This window comes from Xyrauchen texanus, chromosome 25, assembly GCF_025860055.1.
Source record: "Xyrauchen texanus isolate HMW12.3.18 chromosome 25, RBS_HiC_50CHRs, whole genome shotgun sequence".
Lineage (NCBI taxonomy): Eukaryota > Metazoa > Chordata > Actinopteri > Cypriniformes > Catostomidae > Xyrauchen > Xyrauchen texanus.
This window is the reverse complement of record NC_068300.1, coordinates 32,069,145-32,088,909: the sequence shown is the minus strand read 5'-3', so window position 1 is coordinate 32,088,909 and position 19,765 is coordinate 32,069,145. Positions and strand designations below refer to the sequence as shown.

The 19,765-nt window shown below is 37.7% G+C and overlaps 1 protein-coding gene across 2 annotated transcripts in view; it reads right to left on the bottom strand.

Moving 5' to 3' along the window:
• Positions 1 to 442: 442 nt before the first annotated feature.
• LOC127618574 (zinc finger protein 512B-like) overlaps positions 443 to 19,765 on the bottom strand; it is a 63,298-nt gene continuing 43,975 nt past the window's right edge. The window contains exons 6-17 of one of the 2 annotated variants that reach the window (XM_052091117.1): positions 19,526 to 19,743; positions 18,008 to 18,079; positions 16,799 to 16,933; positions 16,389 to 16,516; positions 13,300 to 13,389; positions 12,296 to 12,394; positions 11,262 to 11,450; positions 9,644 to 9,973; positions 9,336 to 9,437; positions 9,068 to 9,130; positions 8,882 to 8,980; positions 443 to 561 (exon numbers count right to left, since the gene is read on the bottom strand). In XM_052091117.1, the coding sequence (XP_051947077.1) occupies positions 472 to 561; positions 8,882 to 8,980; positions 9,068 to 9,130; positions 9,336 to 9,437; positions 9,644 to 9,973; positions 11,262 to 11,450; positions 12,296 to 12,394; positions 13,300 to 13,389; positions 16,389 to 16,516; positions 16,799 to 16,933; positions 18,008 to 18,079; positions 19,526 to 19,743 (1,615 nt within the window). In that variant the 3' untranslated portion in view covers positions 443 to 471. Of the gene's footprint in view, positions 562 to 6,769; positions 8,480 to 8,881; positions 8,981 to 9,067; positions 9,131 to 9,335; positions 9,438 to 9,643; positions 9,974 to 11,261; positions 11,451 to 12,295; positions 12,395 to 13,299; positions 13,390 to 16,388; positions 16,517 to 16,798; positions 16,934 to 18,007; positions 18,080 to 19,525; positions 19,744 to 19,765 lie in introns of those variants that run through there. The other variant, XM_052091116.1, reaches the window with a different exon arrangement.

The window sequence follows — 19,765 nt, the reverse complement described above, 5'->3', positions numbered from 1 at the left end:
GCTGGATATTGTGCTAAACTCCTCTTCGCTAGCATCACCGCAGGCGCCTCCAGGCTCTTTATTTGCGTCGAGCCGACTTTTGAAAAAAGTGGAGATGGTTGGAATATTTCTCCTAATTAAATCCTCTCTGCTATCCTTCTCCCTTTTAGCTTTCCGTTTTGTGGCTCCACTGCTCCACCGTTTTTTATCCATGTTGTTTGTTTTTTTCGATGTCCTCAATTCTCTTTTTTTCACACTATCTTCTACTGCAGGTCTTGCCGCTATCAACAGTTTCTGCAGTAACCTGACTCATTGTCATCATCAGACACAGCCAAAAAACTGATCATGATAATTTTTTGTGTGCAAATAAATGATTGTTAACACACATACACACAAACACACACTCATGAATTAATTATATTTTAATTTAATAAAAAAAAAAAAAAAAAAAAAAGGATGAGGCCATACATTCAATGCGGTCTTGGAGGCCCCCTACATGTCGGAGGCCCCCGGGCACCGTCCCAATCGGCCCGGTGGTAAATCCGGCTTTGGCTCCGTCTCTCTCTCTCTCTCTCTCTCTCTCTCTCTGTAACACACACACACATAGATATGCACACACCCATCAATCCATCCTTGTTTATCCAATAACTTGTTAGAAACAGCACAAGCCGTGATACTATTTCTGAAGTGAACTTTTTGAATTACTAATAAAGGTTTGGAAGCATCATTTGTTTTGAAGCAGCAATGGCAGATTCTGATCTGTCGTGTAAGAAAGTAGTTCCATGCACAAATGCGTTTTTATGACCTTACTCGGTTTTTCCTAATTTTTTAAAACATACGTGTTCATTGAACTGTTGTATATAAGCAATATCACATTCACAATCATGCTATATGGTCCTACATCAGCACTGCTGTAATTACCTATGGCCGAATCACAGCAGTGCTGATGTAGGACCATATCGCACTCTTGCTCGTATGATATTACTTATATATATATATATATATATATATATATATGTGTGTACATGAAAAAAACTAAGCATATTTTTGAATCATGAAAATTAGGCATGTCTTAATGGAAACAAATGGAAACTAAAACAGATCTAAAACAGAACAATAGTAATTTTATTTACATAAATATAATTTTATATATTATTATAAAATGTAATAAAAAAAATATATAATTTCTTATTTATTTTATTATCTTTCTTTTGATTTTGGGATGAAATATAACCAAGACATTTCTTTGCAAGATTCACCCAAATATAAATATAAGAATGCAACTCAGCTGGTCAAATCTTTGTCAACATTTTATTAATTATTTGAGGGGTATTAAAGCACAGTTAATACACCAGGGGAAAAAGAGAGAGAATACTAGTTTAGATTCAGAACTCTTGCCAACCTTGATAAAAATCTGAAAGAAATAAAAGATAATTCTGCCAATTACTGTCATTATTTGGTAAGTATTGATAGATTTAACAGTTTTCAGAGCATCTGAATAAAATGTCCTCTTTTGTGGACTATACCATTTTTGTACCTAAGACCAGGGTCGTCGCTTAAATTCACAATCCCCAGGACAAAATGTTTATTTTCCCGAACCCATTGAATAGGCTATTCCATAGAGCAGTGTTTCCAAATCCTGGTCCTGGAGTACCCCCAACACCGCAAATTTTGCTTGTCTTCCTTATTTAACACACCTGATTCAACTCATTAGCTCATTAGTAGAGGCTCTATGAGCAGAATTGGGTGGGTCAAATAAGTGTGACATCTAAAATGAACAATGTTGGGGGTACTTTAGGACCAGGATTGGGAAACACTACCATAGAGGAACATTGGTGGGCACCTTTGTCCCAGGGCCTAGGACAGGACGGCCCTGCTCGGACTCAGAAAACTGATAGATCAAATCCTCATTTCACATAAAAGTTGAAGTAATGAAAACAATTTTTTTTTTTTAAAAATTGGTTCCACTTTCTACATACTCCCTAAGTACAAAAATCCACAGCACACAATCAAATTCACCAAAATCTCTACCGACACTCCATATTCAAGCCTATTTCATGGGATTACAAGTGCACTAAATACAGAAATACACACCTACATACACACTCACGCCCACACACACACACACACACACCCACTCACACAAACTGTGTATAGTGTTTGACAAAAGGACATTTTCAACATGTACTTTTACCTGTATAGAAAAGCGCAGGTTCCTATTAAAATTGTTTAAAGCAACTATGTCACAAAGAAAGAAGCAAACAAGCAGAAGAAAGTGAATACAATTTGCACCAAGCTTTGGAAATCATATTTAAAGTTGCAGCAGCACTTTCGACTGCAAGCTATTGCTGTCATTTAAAAAATCGGTTGCAGTGTCATGATCGTAAATGTCTGCATATGTGTACGCCACGTAATCTAGGAAGACGGGTAATTGAAGCCACGCACAATATTCCTAGCAGAAACTATGCACCACTTTAGTGTAATTTCATATGAGATGGCAAATTGAGCAATATTGTGTAATAACTAAACTTCCACTGGGTGAAACTCCAAAAGCGTGGCTCATCTATCTAAGACAGAAACGTTACACTTTTACAGTGTAAGAACTGTCACTTAGCAAACAAAATGTACAAAAAGGTTATGGAGCAAGACTGAGCTCTTAACTATGTTGCCTTGTCTTCTTGAAAGCCACAACTTTTTAAAAGACAGATAAACTAAAGTACAGTGCAATGGGGTCTTGAAGTTGCAGAAGAACTTTTATTTGCCATTTAATGCATGACATTTCATTTGTGGCGAAGGACAGTTAAAAATGACATTTGCTATGACATTTCATGTCAGAAATGTGGGACTCAATGGCAAGGTGGTCTAACTGGTTCACAACTTCATGCGCCACAATCCTTAAGGTAGATTGGCTACTAGCACCTTTTCCCTAAAACAACTACCAACCCTAGTTTTCTTAAAGGGGTCATGACATGCCTTTTTGATTATTTTAAACTGTTCCTTAAGGTTCTCTTATAATATTAGTAAAGTGTTTCTGCCCAAAAAACAGTCATATATTATAAAACAAGATAATTTTCCACCCTCATTTTGACCCTCTGTCAAAAAAGCTTGGTTTTGGTGCTGCTTCTCCTTTAAGAATTTACAGTAAACAGCCACTGTTATGATTGGCTCTCTACTCGTTATTGATCTGCTCTCTCATTGCCATCTCACTGCTCAACACTACTGGACAGGCTACAGAAGTGATTAAAGGTAAAGTAGGTTGATGTGTTATTGTGGAGGTGGTCAGATGCAAATGTTTACCACAGTGTGACATCACAATGTGGAGGAAGCAGAGAACGAGTCGTTTTTGCAGCTTGGTTTCAATATATGCTCTATTTGCAGTGAGGAGGAAGTTTTGAGTTCTGAAACTTACAGGATGTTTTTATAGTACAATGAACTCATATATGTTAAAAGATCAAAGAAAATTTGATTCCTCATTTCATGACCCCGTTAAGCAAATATGAGATTAAGATCGCATTTACAAATATTAGAATAAAATAAATTAAATGTATATATGCAAATTTGAGCTTATTTGTTTTTTTTCTCAATAGATAAATATACTTTTAATAATTTAAGCTTTTTGTCCATTTGTGACCTGTATTTTAATAACTTTATGGCAATTGTTTCATAATTTCAAGTACCTCAGTTAGAACAAATAGGGTTCTTAGAATAGATAATGAATTTCTATTGCAAATTATATATTTTTTAATCTATAATCTTTTATACAAACTGAGGAAGAATAAAAAGATACACTGCTTCCAGTATGGCTTTAAACATAATTTTTCATTTAATATTTGACATAGATTTGCTTTCTAAATTGGGGAATGGAGTATCACTGTTGAGTATCATTACATGTATCACTGTTTTAAAAGCCCTGGGTTTGGATCACATGGCATTGGATCAAATGGCATTGGGCAGGCTCAGTTCGTGCTAAGCTGTGATCAGTTCTCAAGTGGTGGATTTACAGAAGGGAAATTGATCTCAGATCTGCTCAAAAGGGCACCGACAACACAGAGCTGCTCATTAAAAGTTGGGAGGATGGAAGCCTAACAGTGCCTAAAAAGTGCAAGATAAGGAGGGAAGGGGGAGGAGGGGTTAAAGTGCAAGACAAGCATTGTTCTCAAATAGGCCTTAATCAGAAGGTAGGGAATCAGTTCATATATTCATTTTGTTCCTTTACGCTCTGATTCGTAACCACAAGGCAAGGAAATGTTCAGTTAAAGTCTGACCATTCTAATTGTGCTCTTCGATGCTTTAAATTACATGCTTGACAACCCTTGCAAAACACTCTCACTATTGCATACAGTCATGGACGTCTTCAAGTGCACTCGAGACACATTGCTTGTACAAGGACCAGCTCGACCCATCAAAAGTTAAATACACATATGAATCTCATGAAAACATGTCCAAATCACATTTTTACCACAAAATCAAAAGGAAAAAAAGGAATTTTGCACAATGACTCCAGTGGTTAAATCCTTATCTTCAAACGTGATATGCATGATGTGGGTGAGAAACAGATCAACAGATTATTTTACTCTAAATCTCCACTTTTGCTTTCACAAGCCACATTTGGTGCCTGTTGAGTTTCACATATGAATGTGAAAGTGGAGATTTAGAGTAAAAAAAATTACTTTTTCTCATCCACACGTATCATATTCTGAAGACATGGATTTAACCACTGGAGTCTTTTGTATTACTTTTATGCTGCATTTATATGCTTTTGAAGCTTCAAAGTTCTGGACACCATTCACTTGCATTGTTTGGACCAACAGAGATAGAATATTTAAAAAAAAATCTTTGTATTCTGCAGATGAAAGAAATTAATACACATCTGGGGTGGCATGGGGTGACAAAATTTTTGGGTGAACTATCCCTTTAAGCCAATTTTTATTGTTTAGATTTAATCTCAATTGATGTTAAACAACAAAACAATATATATATATATATATATATATATATATATATATATATATATATATATATATATACATACATATACACTGGGATAATGTACAGATTTTGGAAGGAAATTGATACTTTAATTCACCAAAGTGGACTTCAACTGATCACAAAGTATAGTCAGGACATTACTGATGTAAAAAACAGCACCATCACTAATAAAAAAAAAAGTAATTTTTTATTAAATCTAGACAGGCCCCAATTCCAGCAGCCATCACTCCAACATCTTATCCTTGAGTAATCATGCCAAATTGCTAATTTGGTACTAGAAAATCACTTGCCATCATATCAAACACAGTTGAAAGCTATTTGGTTCATTAAATGATGCTTAACATTGTATTTGTGTTTGTTTTTGAGTTGCCACAGTATGCAATAGATTGGCATGTCTTAAGATCAATATCAGGTCAAAAATTGCTAAAAAAAGAAACAGCTTCTCTAGAAACTTGTCAGTCAATCATTGTTTTGAGGAATGAAGGTTATACAATGCTTGAAATTGCCAAAGAACTGAAGATTTCACACAAAGGTGTACACTACAGTCTTCAAAGACAAAAGACAACTAACTCTAACAAGGACAGAAAGAGATGTGGAAGGTCAAGATGTACAACTAAACAAGAGGATAAGTACATCAGAGTCTCTAGTTTGAGAAATAGATGCCTCACATGTCCTCAGCTGACAGCTTCATTGAATTCTACTCGCTCAACACCAGTTTCATGTACAACAGTAAAGAGAAGACTCAGGGGTGCAGCCTTATGGGAAGAATTGCAAAGAAAAAGCCACTTTTGAAACAGAAAAACAAAAAGAAAAGGTTTGATTGGGCAAAGAAACACAGACATTGGACAACAGATAATTGGAAAAGAGTGTTACGGATCTTAACCCCATTGAGCTTTTGTGGGATCAGTTAGACTGTAAGGTGCGTGAGAAGTGCCCGACAAGACAGCCACATCTATGGCACGTGCTACAGGAAGTGTGGGGTGTAAGGTCACCCGAGTATCTGGACAAACTGACAGCTAGAATTTCAAGGATCTGCAAAACTGTCATTGCTGCAAGTGGAGGATTTTTTGATGAAAACGCTTTGAAATTCTGAAAAAAAAATTACAATCGTAATAGTCATTTTTCATGTTATTAAAGTCCTAACAATACATTGTGATCAGCTGAATGCCACTTTGATGAATAAAAGTACCAATTTCTTTCCATAAGAGCAAAATCTCTACATAATTCCAAACATTTGGTCGCCAGTGTGTGTGTGTGTGTGTGTGTGTGTGTGTATAGATAGATAGATAGATAGATAATATATATAAAGCCATTATTTTCATAGCAATTAAGCACATTTTTGACCATATTCTCATTACCGTAATGAATGTTTTTGAGTTTTTGAGAATTGTTATTATTCTCAGTGGAGATTATCATTAGAGTATAATTAATTTAATACAGTATTATTTTTTACAATAAATATGATTACAATAAAATACTGTAAAACAATGTTTTTTTAATTAAAGGCAATATAAAAATACAATACTTAAGATTCCAAATATTATATTTTTTCACTTTAAAATAATAAGAATTAAAGTTTTGGAGAATCGGGGGGTAAAGTGCGTTCAACTGTAATGAAAATAATGTCATAATGTTAAAAAAAAGTATTTAAATATAAAAAAAAAAAAAAAAGAGGTAGAAGAAATTTTACTTTGTATTATATAATACAAAATAAAATTTCTTCTACCTCTTTTTTTTTTTTTAGAAGAAGAAATTTTACTTTGTATTATATAATACAAAATAAAATTTCTTCTACCTCTTTTTTTTTTTTTTTTTTTGATTTTTGGGATGAAATATGACCCGGGCATGTTCTTGACAGGTTTCATGAGATTTGCCCAAATTAATTTCAGAGGATTCTCTATTCATGACGTTTTCATTTCTGAGCCAGTTTGAATATTCCTATAGTGCAGTACTAAATTTAGCTTAAGCTAGCATCACAGATGTCAAATGGCATTACTGTGCTTCAGAGTTCTATTTCCTGCCAACACATTTCTGTTCATTATAACAGCACATGTCTGCCACAAACTTTGCATTTTGCTATTTGAGTTTCTCTAAATGTCTGCACTGTATATTCTTTCTTTAAGCACCACAATCCATTTTTTCCCACTGTACAAAACATTTATAAACAGAGAAAATGAAAGCACATAGCACTACCAACGTTCCAAGCAGTTTAAGGTTTTAACAATGACCTCTGACCAACTGAGGCAAACTACAACTACTGCAAACAGCCCAAAGGGATGTGGGAAAAGGTGTTACACAAGGCTACGGGCCCAGTACACAGACCCCTTACAACTCTGAGCAAGAGACAAGACGATAAACCAGGAAAGCAACACTATTGCACAGTAGCACAGTGTTACAACAGCCATCAACCTAATTCCAACCTTTTGTTCAGCTGTCGATGACAAAACAAACACAAATACATCCGAGGAAAAGCAAATTAAATGATGACCACTTAAGATGACCAGCTTTTTTTTTACACACCTCATTTGAAAACGATGGACGAAAATGAATTGCTTTGAATATATTCATATATAGATATTATATATACACAGCAGAGTATATCCATGATAAAAACATTAGCAGTAAATTAGCTCACCATGCTAACTGAATGAGTTTGATTCTCTTAAAAAAATAATAACAAATAATAATAATTATAATAATAATAATAATGAAACCACCGGACATATTAACTGAGCTACCTAAACATTACATAGAAATGTTTGCAACTTCTGCTCTAAAAAAAGCTTCCATAAAGGCCTATGTGTATGTGTATGTGTATGTGTGTGTATATATATATATTTTATATATATATACCATTTATATCAACTGGTGGTTTAACTATTCTTGACCCTTTTTGAGAGCTTATTAAAATCAACTCTAAAAATAGAAAGAAAAAAATAAAATAATAGGAGTAATATACAAGTATATCAGTATACACAAGAACACACAATGTATATACTCAGATTAAAAAACACAAAGATCAGTGTGAAATCAATACAAGAGCAAATCATCTGTGTTTTCTGCTGTTTGTCATTCCCTTGTTCTGCTTAATCTTTTTTCATTTCATTCGTTTACTGGTGTACTTCTGAAAGCATCCCGTCTTGGTGCTGACATAGTAAAGGCCGTGTTACTCAGTGGTTGGCGGTTTCTTAGGTTTACCCCGTTTCTTTATAGGGGGCTGTGTGTCTCTAGGCTGGGCTGGATTCTCACTGTTCACTGGGGCAGAGGGTGTAGTTGGGGTGTTGGCAATAGGGGTGGGGGCAGGTTTTTGGGTTTCTGAGGCTGGAGTTATGGTCTGGGACGGAATTGGAGCTGGGGTGAAGGATGGGATGGAGACCAGGGAGCGCTCTTTGGGCTTTCGACCTCTCTTCTTCCCAGGCATTCCGTTTTTCACATCCTTCTGTAAGCCATTGCTCTCTAGTTCTTTCCTCTTGTTGTTTGGCACCTCATGGTCAGATGCCCGAAACCAGTTCTGTACAAGTAAGGCAAAATCAATTTGGAAGTAAGCACACACACACACACACGCACGTCTAGTGTTGTCTAGTGTGGACAGACAGATTGCTTGTCACTGCAATCTTATTGTTCTGCGTCTGGTTAGGACAAGGTGTAACAGTGTGTTGCATAATTAAGCCAGAATAATTAAGCACATGAATGGCCAGGGTGCTTTTCGCTTACATTCATGGATATGGGAAGAAATTCTTCAGAGATAGACGAAGATTTTTGTTGCAAAAATAGTTTGCGAACTGTCAAGCTGTTTATTCGCATCAGACTTGGTGTGAACAGGTCATAATTTATTCTGGGATATAATGAAGGGTAAGTGCTATGCTTACTTTGTTGAACATGCCCCGGGTGTTTGTAAGACAGCATGAATTACCTGAGAATGTGTCTTGCTGATATGGTACTTTACACCGCTCTCAGAGCTGAACTCTTTCTGACAGAGCAAACAGGTGTACTTCCCCACACCGCCCCCTCCCTGTACGGAGAACAATTACAGCTGTAAGAGTGACGGTATTTCAAGCATGACACAACTATGGCAAAGATTGCAGAGGCCTAGTTGTACCTTGTTGCAGTTTGCCAAGTGGGCTTTGAGTCCAGATACACTTGAGTACACAGCTTCACAATTCTGTTATGAAATAAAGAAAAAGTCATTCTGAACAAATTATAGCAAACAAGTGTTTTCCATTTTCTTCAACAGCAAAAACAATTTATATATAAATCTTGTGACTTATAATCATTCACATGCTTTTATACTGGGGTTGGAAATTGTCAACTGGACACCAGTAGCTGTTGAAGAATGTTAAGTCTGAAAAACAAGAGCGTTTTCTTACACAGTTGGGGCAGCAGATGAATCCTTTCTCCTTCACCTCGTTCTTCCAGATCTCCACAGTTTCGGGGTTGAAGCTGGGGAGGCCTGGTCGTGTGTAGTTGAGCTAACAGAACAAAAATAAACAAGAAATAATGACTTCATTCATGATTTTTGGATGAAATATCTCTTTAGTGCTTAGGTTAGGGGTTTTAAACAAATCCTTAACTCAATATATGAGCAATACAAATAGTGATGCTTGCCTTAGTCAACACTAATACACCAATGTTTACACAGGAATCATGAAAGCAGGCTGTGTGTATGTTTGTGTACCCTTTTGATGTCTGGCACGAGGTCATCTTTGATGCGACGTTTGTTGCCCCAGTCTTTTGCCAGTTCGTCTTCTGCAATCTCCTGCAGGTGGAACACAGCCACCTGAGCAGAGCGCCGTCGCACCCTGCCGCTGGGTGTCCTGTCCAAATCCAGTAGCTCCTCCACCTCTGGCTTTTCCTCCTTCCTTTCCTCCACCTGCTCCACCTGCTCCTCTGTTCTCTCCTTTACCTTGCCCCTGTTTTTCTTCAGGTTGGACTCATCCTTCTCCATTTTCTCATGTACTTCCTCCTTCTCTTTCCTCTTTTCATGTTTACACTCCTCAGCTGTGAGCTACATGATGTGTGGGGGAAGGAAACAATCTCTAAAAGGTTAATAAATCAATGTATAACATGTACACTGATGAACCAAAACATTATGACCACACAACTAATATGCTGTTGGTCCTCTGCATATGGCCAAAACAACATTGACACGCTGAGGAATGGACTGTACAAGACCCCTGAAGGTGTCCTGTGGTATCTAGCACCAAGATATTAGCAGCAGATCCTTCAAGTCCTGTAAGTTGCTAAGTTGAGCCACCATGGATCAGACTTGTTGGTCCAGCACATCCCACAGATGCTCAATCTGATTAAAATCTGGGGAATTGCACGGCCTCCACATGATGTAAAAGAAAACAGGACTCATCGGACCAGGGGACTTTCTTCCACTGCTCCAAAGTCTAGTTCCGACGCTCACATGCCCATTGTAGGTGCTTTCGACAGTGGACAGGGTTCATCATGTGCACTTTGAACGGTCTGCGTCTACGCAGCCCCATATGCAGCTGGTTGTGACACGTTCCTCCCATAACCATCATTAAAATTTTCTTGTGCCACAGTAGACCTTCTGTCGGTTCGGACCAGATGGGATAGCCTTCATTGCCCTCACGCATTGATAAGCCTTGGGCAACTTTTAGTGGTTTGTCCCTCCTCAGACTACTGTCGGTAGGTACTCACCACTGCTGAACGGGAGCACCCCACAAGCCTTGCCGTTTCAGAGCACAAACACAACAATTTGGACCTTGTCAAAGTAACTCAGGTCTTTACTCCTGCCCATTTCTCCTGCATTGAACACGTTGACTAGGAGAACCGATTGTTCACTTACCATCTAGTCTACCCAGACCTTGACATGTGTCCTTGTTAAGAGATGATCAACGTTATTTGCTTCAGCTTTGAGTGGTCATAATGGTTTTACTCATTGGTGTATATTACATGCTATCAAATTTAACAGATATATTTCCTTCCAAAATGTTTTGCCTGTTGAATATTTGCCTATATAAATGCCTAATTTAATGTGATAAAAATGAAAACAAATTAAGGATGGATGTCAAAAACATTATTAATTACCTTAATCTGTAAAGATCAGGCTGACTTTATGGGATTTCTGCTATCCTATATAGCCTCATTTTCAATCACGCCAAATTAAAAATGGCGTCTACTAATACAGTAAATAGAAGGCCCATTTAAACCTCTCAAGTGACGCTCTGGGATAATGAATGATCAATAAAACCAGAGTGCTCATGACATTTTTCAAACGATGTGGGATTAGGCCAATGCCATGTTATCTGGGTGTGTAATCTCACCGAGTGCGTGGGCAGGCCGGTGGCGGGGTGCTCAGAGCGCAGGTGGTAGTCACGGCCAGCTTTGGAGCGATAGGTCTTACCACAGTGTTGACACATGAACACAGGCTTCTCTGAATCCATAAACTCTCCGCAACAGCGTTTCTGATGATACTGATAACCCATCAGACTGGAGAAGTGAGCTGAACAGCCCTGTATGAGACAGAATCAAACACGCTTTATTAATTTACACACTGACCTTTTGCTTGACCCATGGTCTTTCTCTAGGTTTACAGTCTGGGCAAATGGTTCCTTCTAAGAGGGCTGTTTGTTATTACTGTACACCAGGTAATGCCATTTAGTGTAATGTAAAACTTCAGGAGCTTAAATTGAAGATTAAGCCTTGAACAGTGAATGATTAAACCATCAGTCTAAAGCTGTACTAAATTAACATATTTCACACAAGTATTTCAGAAATAAGTTATGAAAATTACACAGCATTTCTCAAGTATTTCCTCCTCTGATCCCCTTTCAGGCATATTTACCATATTTCTCTCTTTATCAGACATTTCAAACAGACAGCCCTTCTGGCAAGAGCAGTGTAGATCAGCATTAATTGTTGTGCTATTTGATTCTATGTAGCTAATATTCTATAGACACACACACACCACACAAAAATAATGAGCTAATGACATCATCATCATCATTTCAGGATTGGAACTCTGAAAGTAAATGTCTCTTGGTTTTATCATTTTATCTTATATTTTGTTAAGTTTGTCAAAAGCAGACTATGTCAACCCTGTTACTATTATTTACTATTATTTATCAAAAAAATCATATTTGTAGGAATATCATCATTCAATTCTATTTTTAATAAGCATGTTTCAGAAAGAGACAGACAGCAAGGCAGCTCACTAGATTGTGTGTTTAGGAGTGCACAGGCAGGCAAAAGCAAAACCGGAAGTGTGAGAGAGAGACAGGTGTGCTAGGACATATGGAGGACAGAGGAGGTTGTCAAGGGAGTCAGACAGACAGTAACCCAGGCGACAAATTCCTACCTCATTGGTGCAATTGATTCGGCCCATCTGTTTGAGGACGCGCCGTAGTCTATCTCTCTCCTCCTGCTCCTCCCCAACCTCATTTTCACTCACCGATGGCTTAGCAATGGGAAACAAACACAATGCACTAGATCAGCATCTCTGCAGAGACTCTTCCCCAAGACATTACAACCAATGTGGTTTCAATCAATGCTTTCCAAAAGCCAGACATCCCGGCACTCTTTAAAACCTTTATAGAGGGGCCATTCCTCAAGGCGTGTTTATGGCAACTGTCAGACTATGGTTTATACAACACTGTATATTGGCTGTTAAAAACATCAGCATTGGAAATGAGATAAAAAAAGATATCTAAACAGGACACCAGAGACTTGAAAACAAAGCACCAGAGGGCAAATGCAAAGTCTGGGATGTGAGTTCAGTTCTTAACAAAAAATAAATAAATTAAGACACAGACAATTAAGACCCAAACATGTCAGCACTAGTACCCAGAGGCACACAGGACACCAAGAGCTGATAATGAGGGGGAAGACAGAGAACAAGACGGTATAGAAAATGTAGTGAGATAAGAGTAGCTTTTTCCTACTTTGGTCTATTATTGTGTCTATTATTGTGTCAATTGTGTCTAAAATAATCAATTTTACATGTGAGTCAGGTGGTCTTTTTAGTTTGTCCAGTCAATTTAGCTTTGTTTTTGTTCATTTTTACTTTATGATTGTTAGTCTTAGTTTAGTTTTTCTGTTTTCTAGCTTCAGTAGTTAACTTCTTCTGTATATTCCATTTTTAATTTTAGATATTGTATTTTAAGGGCTGCCAAAGTAAAAACATTAACTGATATAGTTAGATATGCTTAATATTGCTAAAAGCACTTGACATACAAATTGTTTTATAAAGATGTTTTATTAAGAATGCTTTTTAAAGTTATATATACTGTATATAAAAAACTCAAATGCATGGATGGACGGACGGACGGACGGACAGATAGATAGATGCACTTAAACACTCACCTTAGTGTGGTCAGCCATGCAATGGTAGTTGAGTCCAGCTTTGGATCTGAACTGCTTCTGACACTGTTGACACTTGAGAGCATCCCGCAGCTGCAGGAAATAGAGCGAATGTTTATGATACCATCCACAATATCAAAATACCAATTTTTGAGCGCAAGAAGGGGAGGGACTTAGTCACAAAGATACGCTTTTTGGCCATTTGTCTGAAACTTGCTTTTCAGAAAGATGGAGCTGTTTTTGCCGCTAATTTCATCTTGAATATTGAAGCAATGCATTCCTATGTGCTTATTCACACTGGGTACGAAATATAATGCCAAAGCGAGGTTCATTTTAGTTTCCAATAGGTAGATAATTTCACCTTTGTTTGGAGAAAGGTTTAGAGATTTATAAGATTTCAGCTTTAGGGCATGTGTCCGAAACAGGCATCCCAAAATTACCCCGAACGGCAAGTGGAAACACTTGTATTATTATTGCTACTGTACTATTATTACTAATACTTAGGGATGCACCAATATTGATTTTATGGGACGATACCGATAACAGATATTTCAGCTTATTGTGGCTGATACGATAACATATATTTGAAAAAAAAAAGATTCAATTTGAATCCTTTAACCTGGTAAAGCTAGCTAATTCATAAAAAAAAAGATATTTCTAATTTCTCATTTGATAATTATGTGTAATTTAAAAGCTTGGAATTTAGACTAGCTGCTATTTAAGGTTTGGAGAATGTAACATGAACCAGAAATGTGCCTATATTACGCATGAATACTGATTTGAATGACAAATAAATGACAATACACTTGCATAAATTGTATGGTGCACATTTATAATATCTGAAGGTTTATGGTAATCCTAATGACCCACTAACAGCAATGGTTTAATGATTTAAACCAAAATCAGGCTATAAACGGCATGTAACAATCATTAAACATCAAAACATACAATACTAACCCTAATCTCAGTATACATGGGGTAATATTTATGCTAGCAGCCAGACTGTGAGTGAAGCAGTGGTTTAAGTGTGTTATGTATGTGTGTGCATTGGGCTTATACACTTGTTATAGCACTTATTTGTGACAGTTCCAATGGATAATTTATGAAATGTGAACACAACAATCATAATGGGAATAGGTAAAATCCAACAAGCACATTCGTTTCACTCACAAACTAGTGATTTTAGCCATCTCGAGTCACTCTGTGAGGATTATTTCAAGATAAATGAACCGTTTTAAGTTGTGTTTGGAATTGTTTTAATCACAATGCTGTTCTGTAAGTAACAATATACTAATTTCCACATTCTGTTAAATTTTAATTAAGTAATATGCGAAAATGATTGCTCCCAAGTAACACACACTGTACATGTTTTTGACGCGTTTCCGTTTATTGCCTCATGGTCACAGACTATGGAAAATGGCATGTTGTTACATACAGCAGATGACTAAAACAAGACCCAAAACAATGTAACAAGGTGCAGAGATGTTGAAATAATTTTCACAGAGTGACATGAGCTTGGTTCTCACTCAAACACATTGTGTGGTTTGAGACTGTCCTAAAGGAAAGAAGCCACAGGCCGTCAGAGACTCTCAGCTGCAAGCAAATAAACTGTAACAAATTATCACTGAAAATCTCGGCGGTAATTCCATTATCGGCGTGATAATAATATTTGAATGTTCCCGGTTAAAGGCCAATAATATGTACAGTAGGCTGTTGATATTGTGCATCCCTACTAATTGTACATGACAATCATTGCCATTATATTGGGATTTATTCCTATAGAATGATTTCACTCTAATATATAATTAAAGTGAGAGAAATCTGTATTGTCAGTTATATTTGCATAAAGCATGTGCGAAGTCCACAGACGATGTGGTCAATAATTATTGTTTTAATACATTTCTTTTGCCACGAAAAGTCTCCTTTAATGCTCACCACAGCTGTTTTGATTTCACACAGGACTCAGGAAGAGGCCAGAAAAACTGCAATTACTCATGACCCCACAATAACGCAACAGATCGATTCCCCTTTAATAGACATGTCATCATTTTTATAGAGTTGTGCTTTAGAGTGGGCCGGCACTACAGTACTCTACTCCAGATGCACGCTGGGTAGGTCCGCTCTCTGCATCTCTTTCACAGACGGCCAATCAATAAAGTGCTCCTAATGGTTCCCTCTGGCCCTGTGCTTGGGGTCCTGAGAGAGAGGTGTCTAATTGCATGCCTGAAACACTTTCCTCTCCTTTTCCATTGTGGTTTGGTTGTACTAAAACAATAGAGGGAAAGTCATACATTAAAGTTTTGATTCTTGCACTTCTGTTCCTTTATTCTATGACTTTCTTTTTATACCGTACTCTGGCCCCAGGAAATATTTGGACACTTTAGCCACTGTACCACTGTACAGTACATGTGAGGTTTATGTGTTTGGGTTGCCAATATCTGAGGAAAATTACCTTTAGAGGGCAGAATAATCTATGTGGATTCCTCATAATGTCAATGGAAACGTCAAAGACAGGGATCTATGTCGATGTCTGAAGTCTCATTATGTGGAATAAGATGCATTTAATGGATCATGAATTGAGTGAAGTGACATCAAAGTGTTAAGGAAGGAACACGTTTTTCAAACAGGGAGCCAAATGTATGATTTAAAGCTGAACCTTATCATTTCTGCGAAGTTAGCATCACTAAACCGAATTGGAAAAATAATGACAAAATGTCGTTTTTTTTCAAACACACTCTTTTCGTACATTTCTTCCATTTGCCATTGGACAAACAAACAACTTACGCTTTTGGTTGAGCCATTGTTGCTGTTCGGAAAGCTCAAACATACAGAGACATTTTTTAATAGAGCACTTGACTCTTATACTTTTCAGGGTAATAAACATCCAAATTGCTGACTTCTAGTCAGTGCATATTATATATTATCATCTTTATATCACAAATATAACCTTTCAGCAAATCCTCATTCCCTTTGGAAATGCTGAGAATAATATTAATAATCATGTCACTCTTCTAAGGCCTACATTTATGGTGTAATAATGACAATAGTGAGTTAGTCAGCTGATCAGAGTGACCGGTGGTATGGCCCCTAACCTTCTGACAGATCTCCATGTGCTTCTTAAGGCCATGGACGGTCTTGCGGGTGACAATGGAGCAAGTTGGGCAGACCACCTCCCCCCTCTCAGAGATGGTGTTCTGCCACCGGGCTTCAGCAGGGGGCACTGACAGAGAGACAGAGAAAGAATACAAATGCCCAGGTTTGCACATAGGAACCAAGTTATTAGACTCTGGGAGTAGGATGGCTAAATATCTTTTTACATAGCTCTATGGAATACTTCATTCTGATTGGGTCAATCACGGCTTTCTGTGGTCAAATATTTTTTTTATAATGACTGCTAATCTCTATAAGTGACTGAATTCATTTATCATAAACGGTCTAGTGATTAAACATAGGTGCAGGTGTAAATGGGGCCATATACTGTAAACAGTGAAGAGAGAAAGACCTGAACTGATAGCAGCAGGATCTTTTCTGGTGGGAGCTGGTACTGACTGCTTCCTCTGGGACTCTTCAGTAAACAGAGGCCCCTCCGCCCTCTTCATTCGGCCAGCTTTCAACTTCTCCTCCACCTTATTCATTCCTGTACAAAACACAACACATTCAGCAGCTCCCTCAAAATAAAGAGCGAGAAAGAGATGGTTGATATACCGTAGTAATGTAAAAATGTAAAGTACTTCTTAAAAAGGACAAACAAAGAGATCCTACCATTCAGTGAAACAAGGGCGATATACAAAAACTCTCTTGTGGTCTGTCTCCTGGTCCAATGTGTCTGATATATGGACTAATATAAATTCAACAGGAAATGAAACACCTCTATAATATCCCTATTAGCACAGACAGGGGTAATTATTTCTACAACAGAGCATAAGGCTTCTAATTACAAACATACTGGAGGTAAAGTACCACTGAAATCTTAAGGGGTATTATTTTAATTGAGACCAAGATTGAATCTTGAAAGTCAAAGTCTGAGAGGGTCACTTCAAATATTTTAATATTGACAGTCATGGCACCCCAGTTTGTAATTTAAGAGATTAATTTAGTTCCCTTAATGTGAAAGCTTGGCTTAGTGCAAGATGGGCTAAGAAACATTTCAGAAATAAATGGGGGCTCGAGCAAGAATGCCACTGAAAGTGACAGTTTGATCAATATCCTTTTGTTTTAAACATTGCCTACCAACATCTCAGCAATGAAAAGACAGATTATTAATTCAGACATATTCTGAAAGGCCTTATGATGTGAAAATCAGCCACATTTGTACAAGCACCTCTAGGCCTTGTGGTGCAGCTCCACCTCTGCATTTAGTGGGCCCCATGATGCAGCTCTGCTTCTGGGCTCAGTAGGCCCAATCATGCAACGCCAGCCAACAATTGAAATTCTATCCCAGCAGCAAGTTTTTGAGATATTAAATCTTTACAGATACGTTGGTAGTTGATGTTGATTTAATTTCTATACAAAAGTTGAGAATTTATTTCCAAGAATTAGTTAAACTGTTTTAATATGTTAGAAAATTATGTCCAAGATGACACAAAGACAAAAGTTACTGAGTGCACTTTTAAGAGTAATAGAAGTAAATGGGTGTGTGTGTGCGCATGTGTGCGTGCATCTGTGCATGCGTGCGTATGTGTGTGTGTGTGTGTGTGTGTGTGTGTGCTACCTTTCAAGCCAAATGTTCCTGAAATAGATGGCTGCTCCCCAGTGAATTTCTTTGGAGTTTTCTGCTTCCTCCCTGGCTCAAATGGAGAAGAACAACAACAAGAGGTCAAACATCTCAATAATATGGCAAAGCCAGATCACAGCCACACCATTCAGTAAAGAACAAAATTCAAGAGCTATTGCTATAAGTAACTACACATGTAGATCATCTAAACATGATGGTTTTACATACTTTATATACTGTGTCAATTGCTTGATCCAAATCTTAGTTTCATTAAACCGTTTTTTTTTTTTTCCTGGAAAATATTTGAAAATAATTGAAAATTGTATTTTAAAACTATAGAAACATACATTGTGCCTTTAATTAAATGCAATTACAAATCAAGTATTTGCATTTTCATGTACTCATAGCAAAGGCACAAATGAACCGAACTCTGACGTTAAACAAACTCAGGTGCACACCAAAAGTGCTAGTGTGAAAGCACCCGTAGAGAAGCAGGAAACCAAGCTGTCTCTCATTAATGAGGCTCAAAACTTCAGTGTACCAGAGTCAAGTAAACACCTGCTGTTTCACATGCTGTTGAACTTCCTGTCTTTGTCACTGCTATGGAGAAACTGACACAACTTTCATGTAGCAGTCATGGGAACAGTGTGGATATGTCATGTGTCTCCATTATTCTGTGTCCATGTATACAGTATGTATGCATTATCAAGGCCTTGGTTGACAACTTATATCTCACAAACACAGCTGCTCCAGAGTTATTTTGCTGACATTTCAGACACAGACACAATCTCACCACACACACACACACACACACTGCTCTCGCCCCTGTCTCTGACGTGGAACAACAAACGAAGGGACCGTATACCCAAACAAAGGCCATAAGTAGCAAGCTCACAGCACAAGCCATGCCGACATCTTGACACACTGCATCTCTGCCAGGCAGAGACAGAGACAGCAGCCATCAGCAGCTACCAGAGAGAGACTTAATGACCAGCGCTTCCACACTGCTGCTTAAAGGGCCAGCGTATACTTTCTGACAAATGTAGTGATTGACATTTGTCAGACAGGGTAGGTTGGCCCTTTAAGCAGCAGTGTGGAAGCACAGTTTTGAGAGTATTCTGGGGTGTGTAAATGAAGTTGGGAATGGAAGAGATTCTTGTTTTAAAAAGTAAGATGTGTCTAAAAATGTGTGTGGGAAAAAACAACAGCATGTTTTTACAGCAGACAGTTTTCATTCTGGGGTCAAGCCCTGGAAATTCTTAGAAGTTAATTGGAACTACTTTTCTCAGAGGAGGAACTTTGTGTTTCAACTGGTATCAAGTATCAAGAAGAAATAAAAATCCATCAACATATCAATTATAAATGTATTTACTGTAAACGTGTGCTGTTTGTTTACACACTGAGGACCATGTACTATTTGGTATCATTGTGGTATCAGTAATCCAAAAAAATAAATAAAGGTGTTTTAAATGCTTTTAGATGTAAAGTAGTAATCTCAATGTGTAGCAGTCTTACTGTGCTTCATTCTCTCGGGGTCTTCCTCAGGGAAGGGTGGGGGTAGACTGCCGTCTTCACTCTCACTGCCTTCAGCGTCTGAAGATGTTCCCTGCTGCTGCTGTTGTCTCTTGTCCAGCCTTTGGAGGGCGTACTCCCCATTCTGTGAGGGATGAGACACCTCCTGGGTCTTCTTCACCTTGAAAAACACAGGCGATGGAGGGCTGTTTCCCATGGGCCTATGGGAGCAGAGGGAAAACA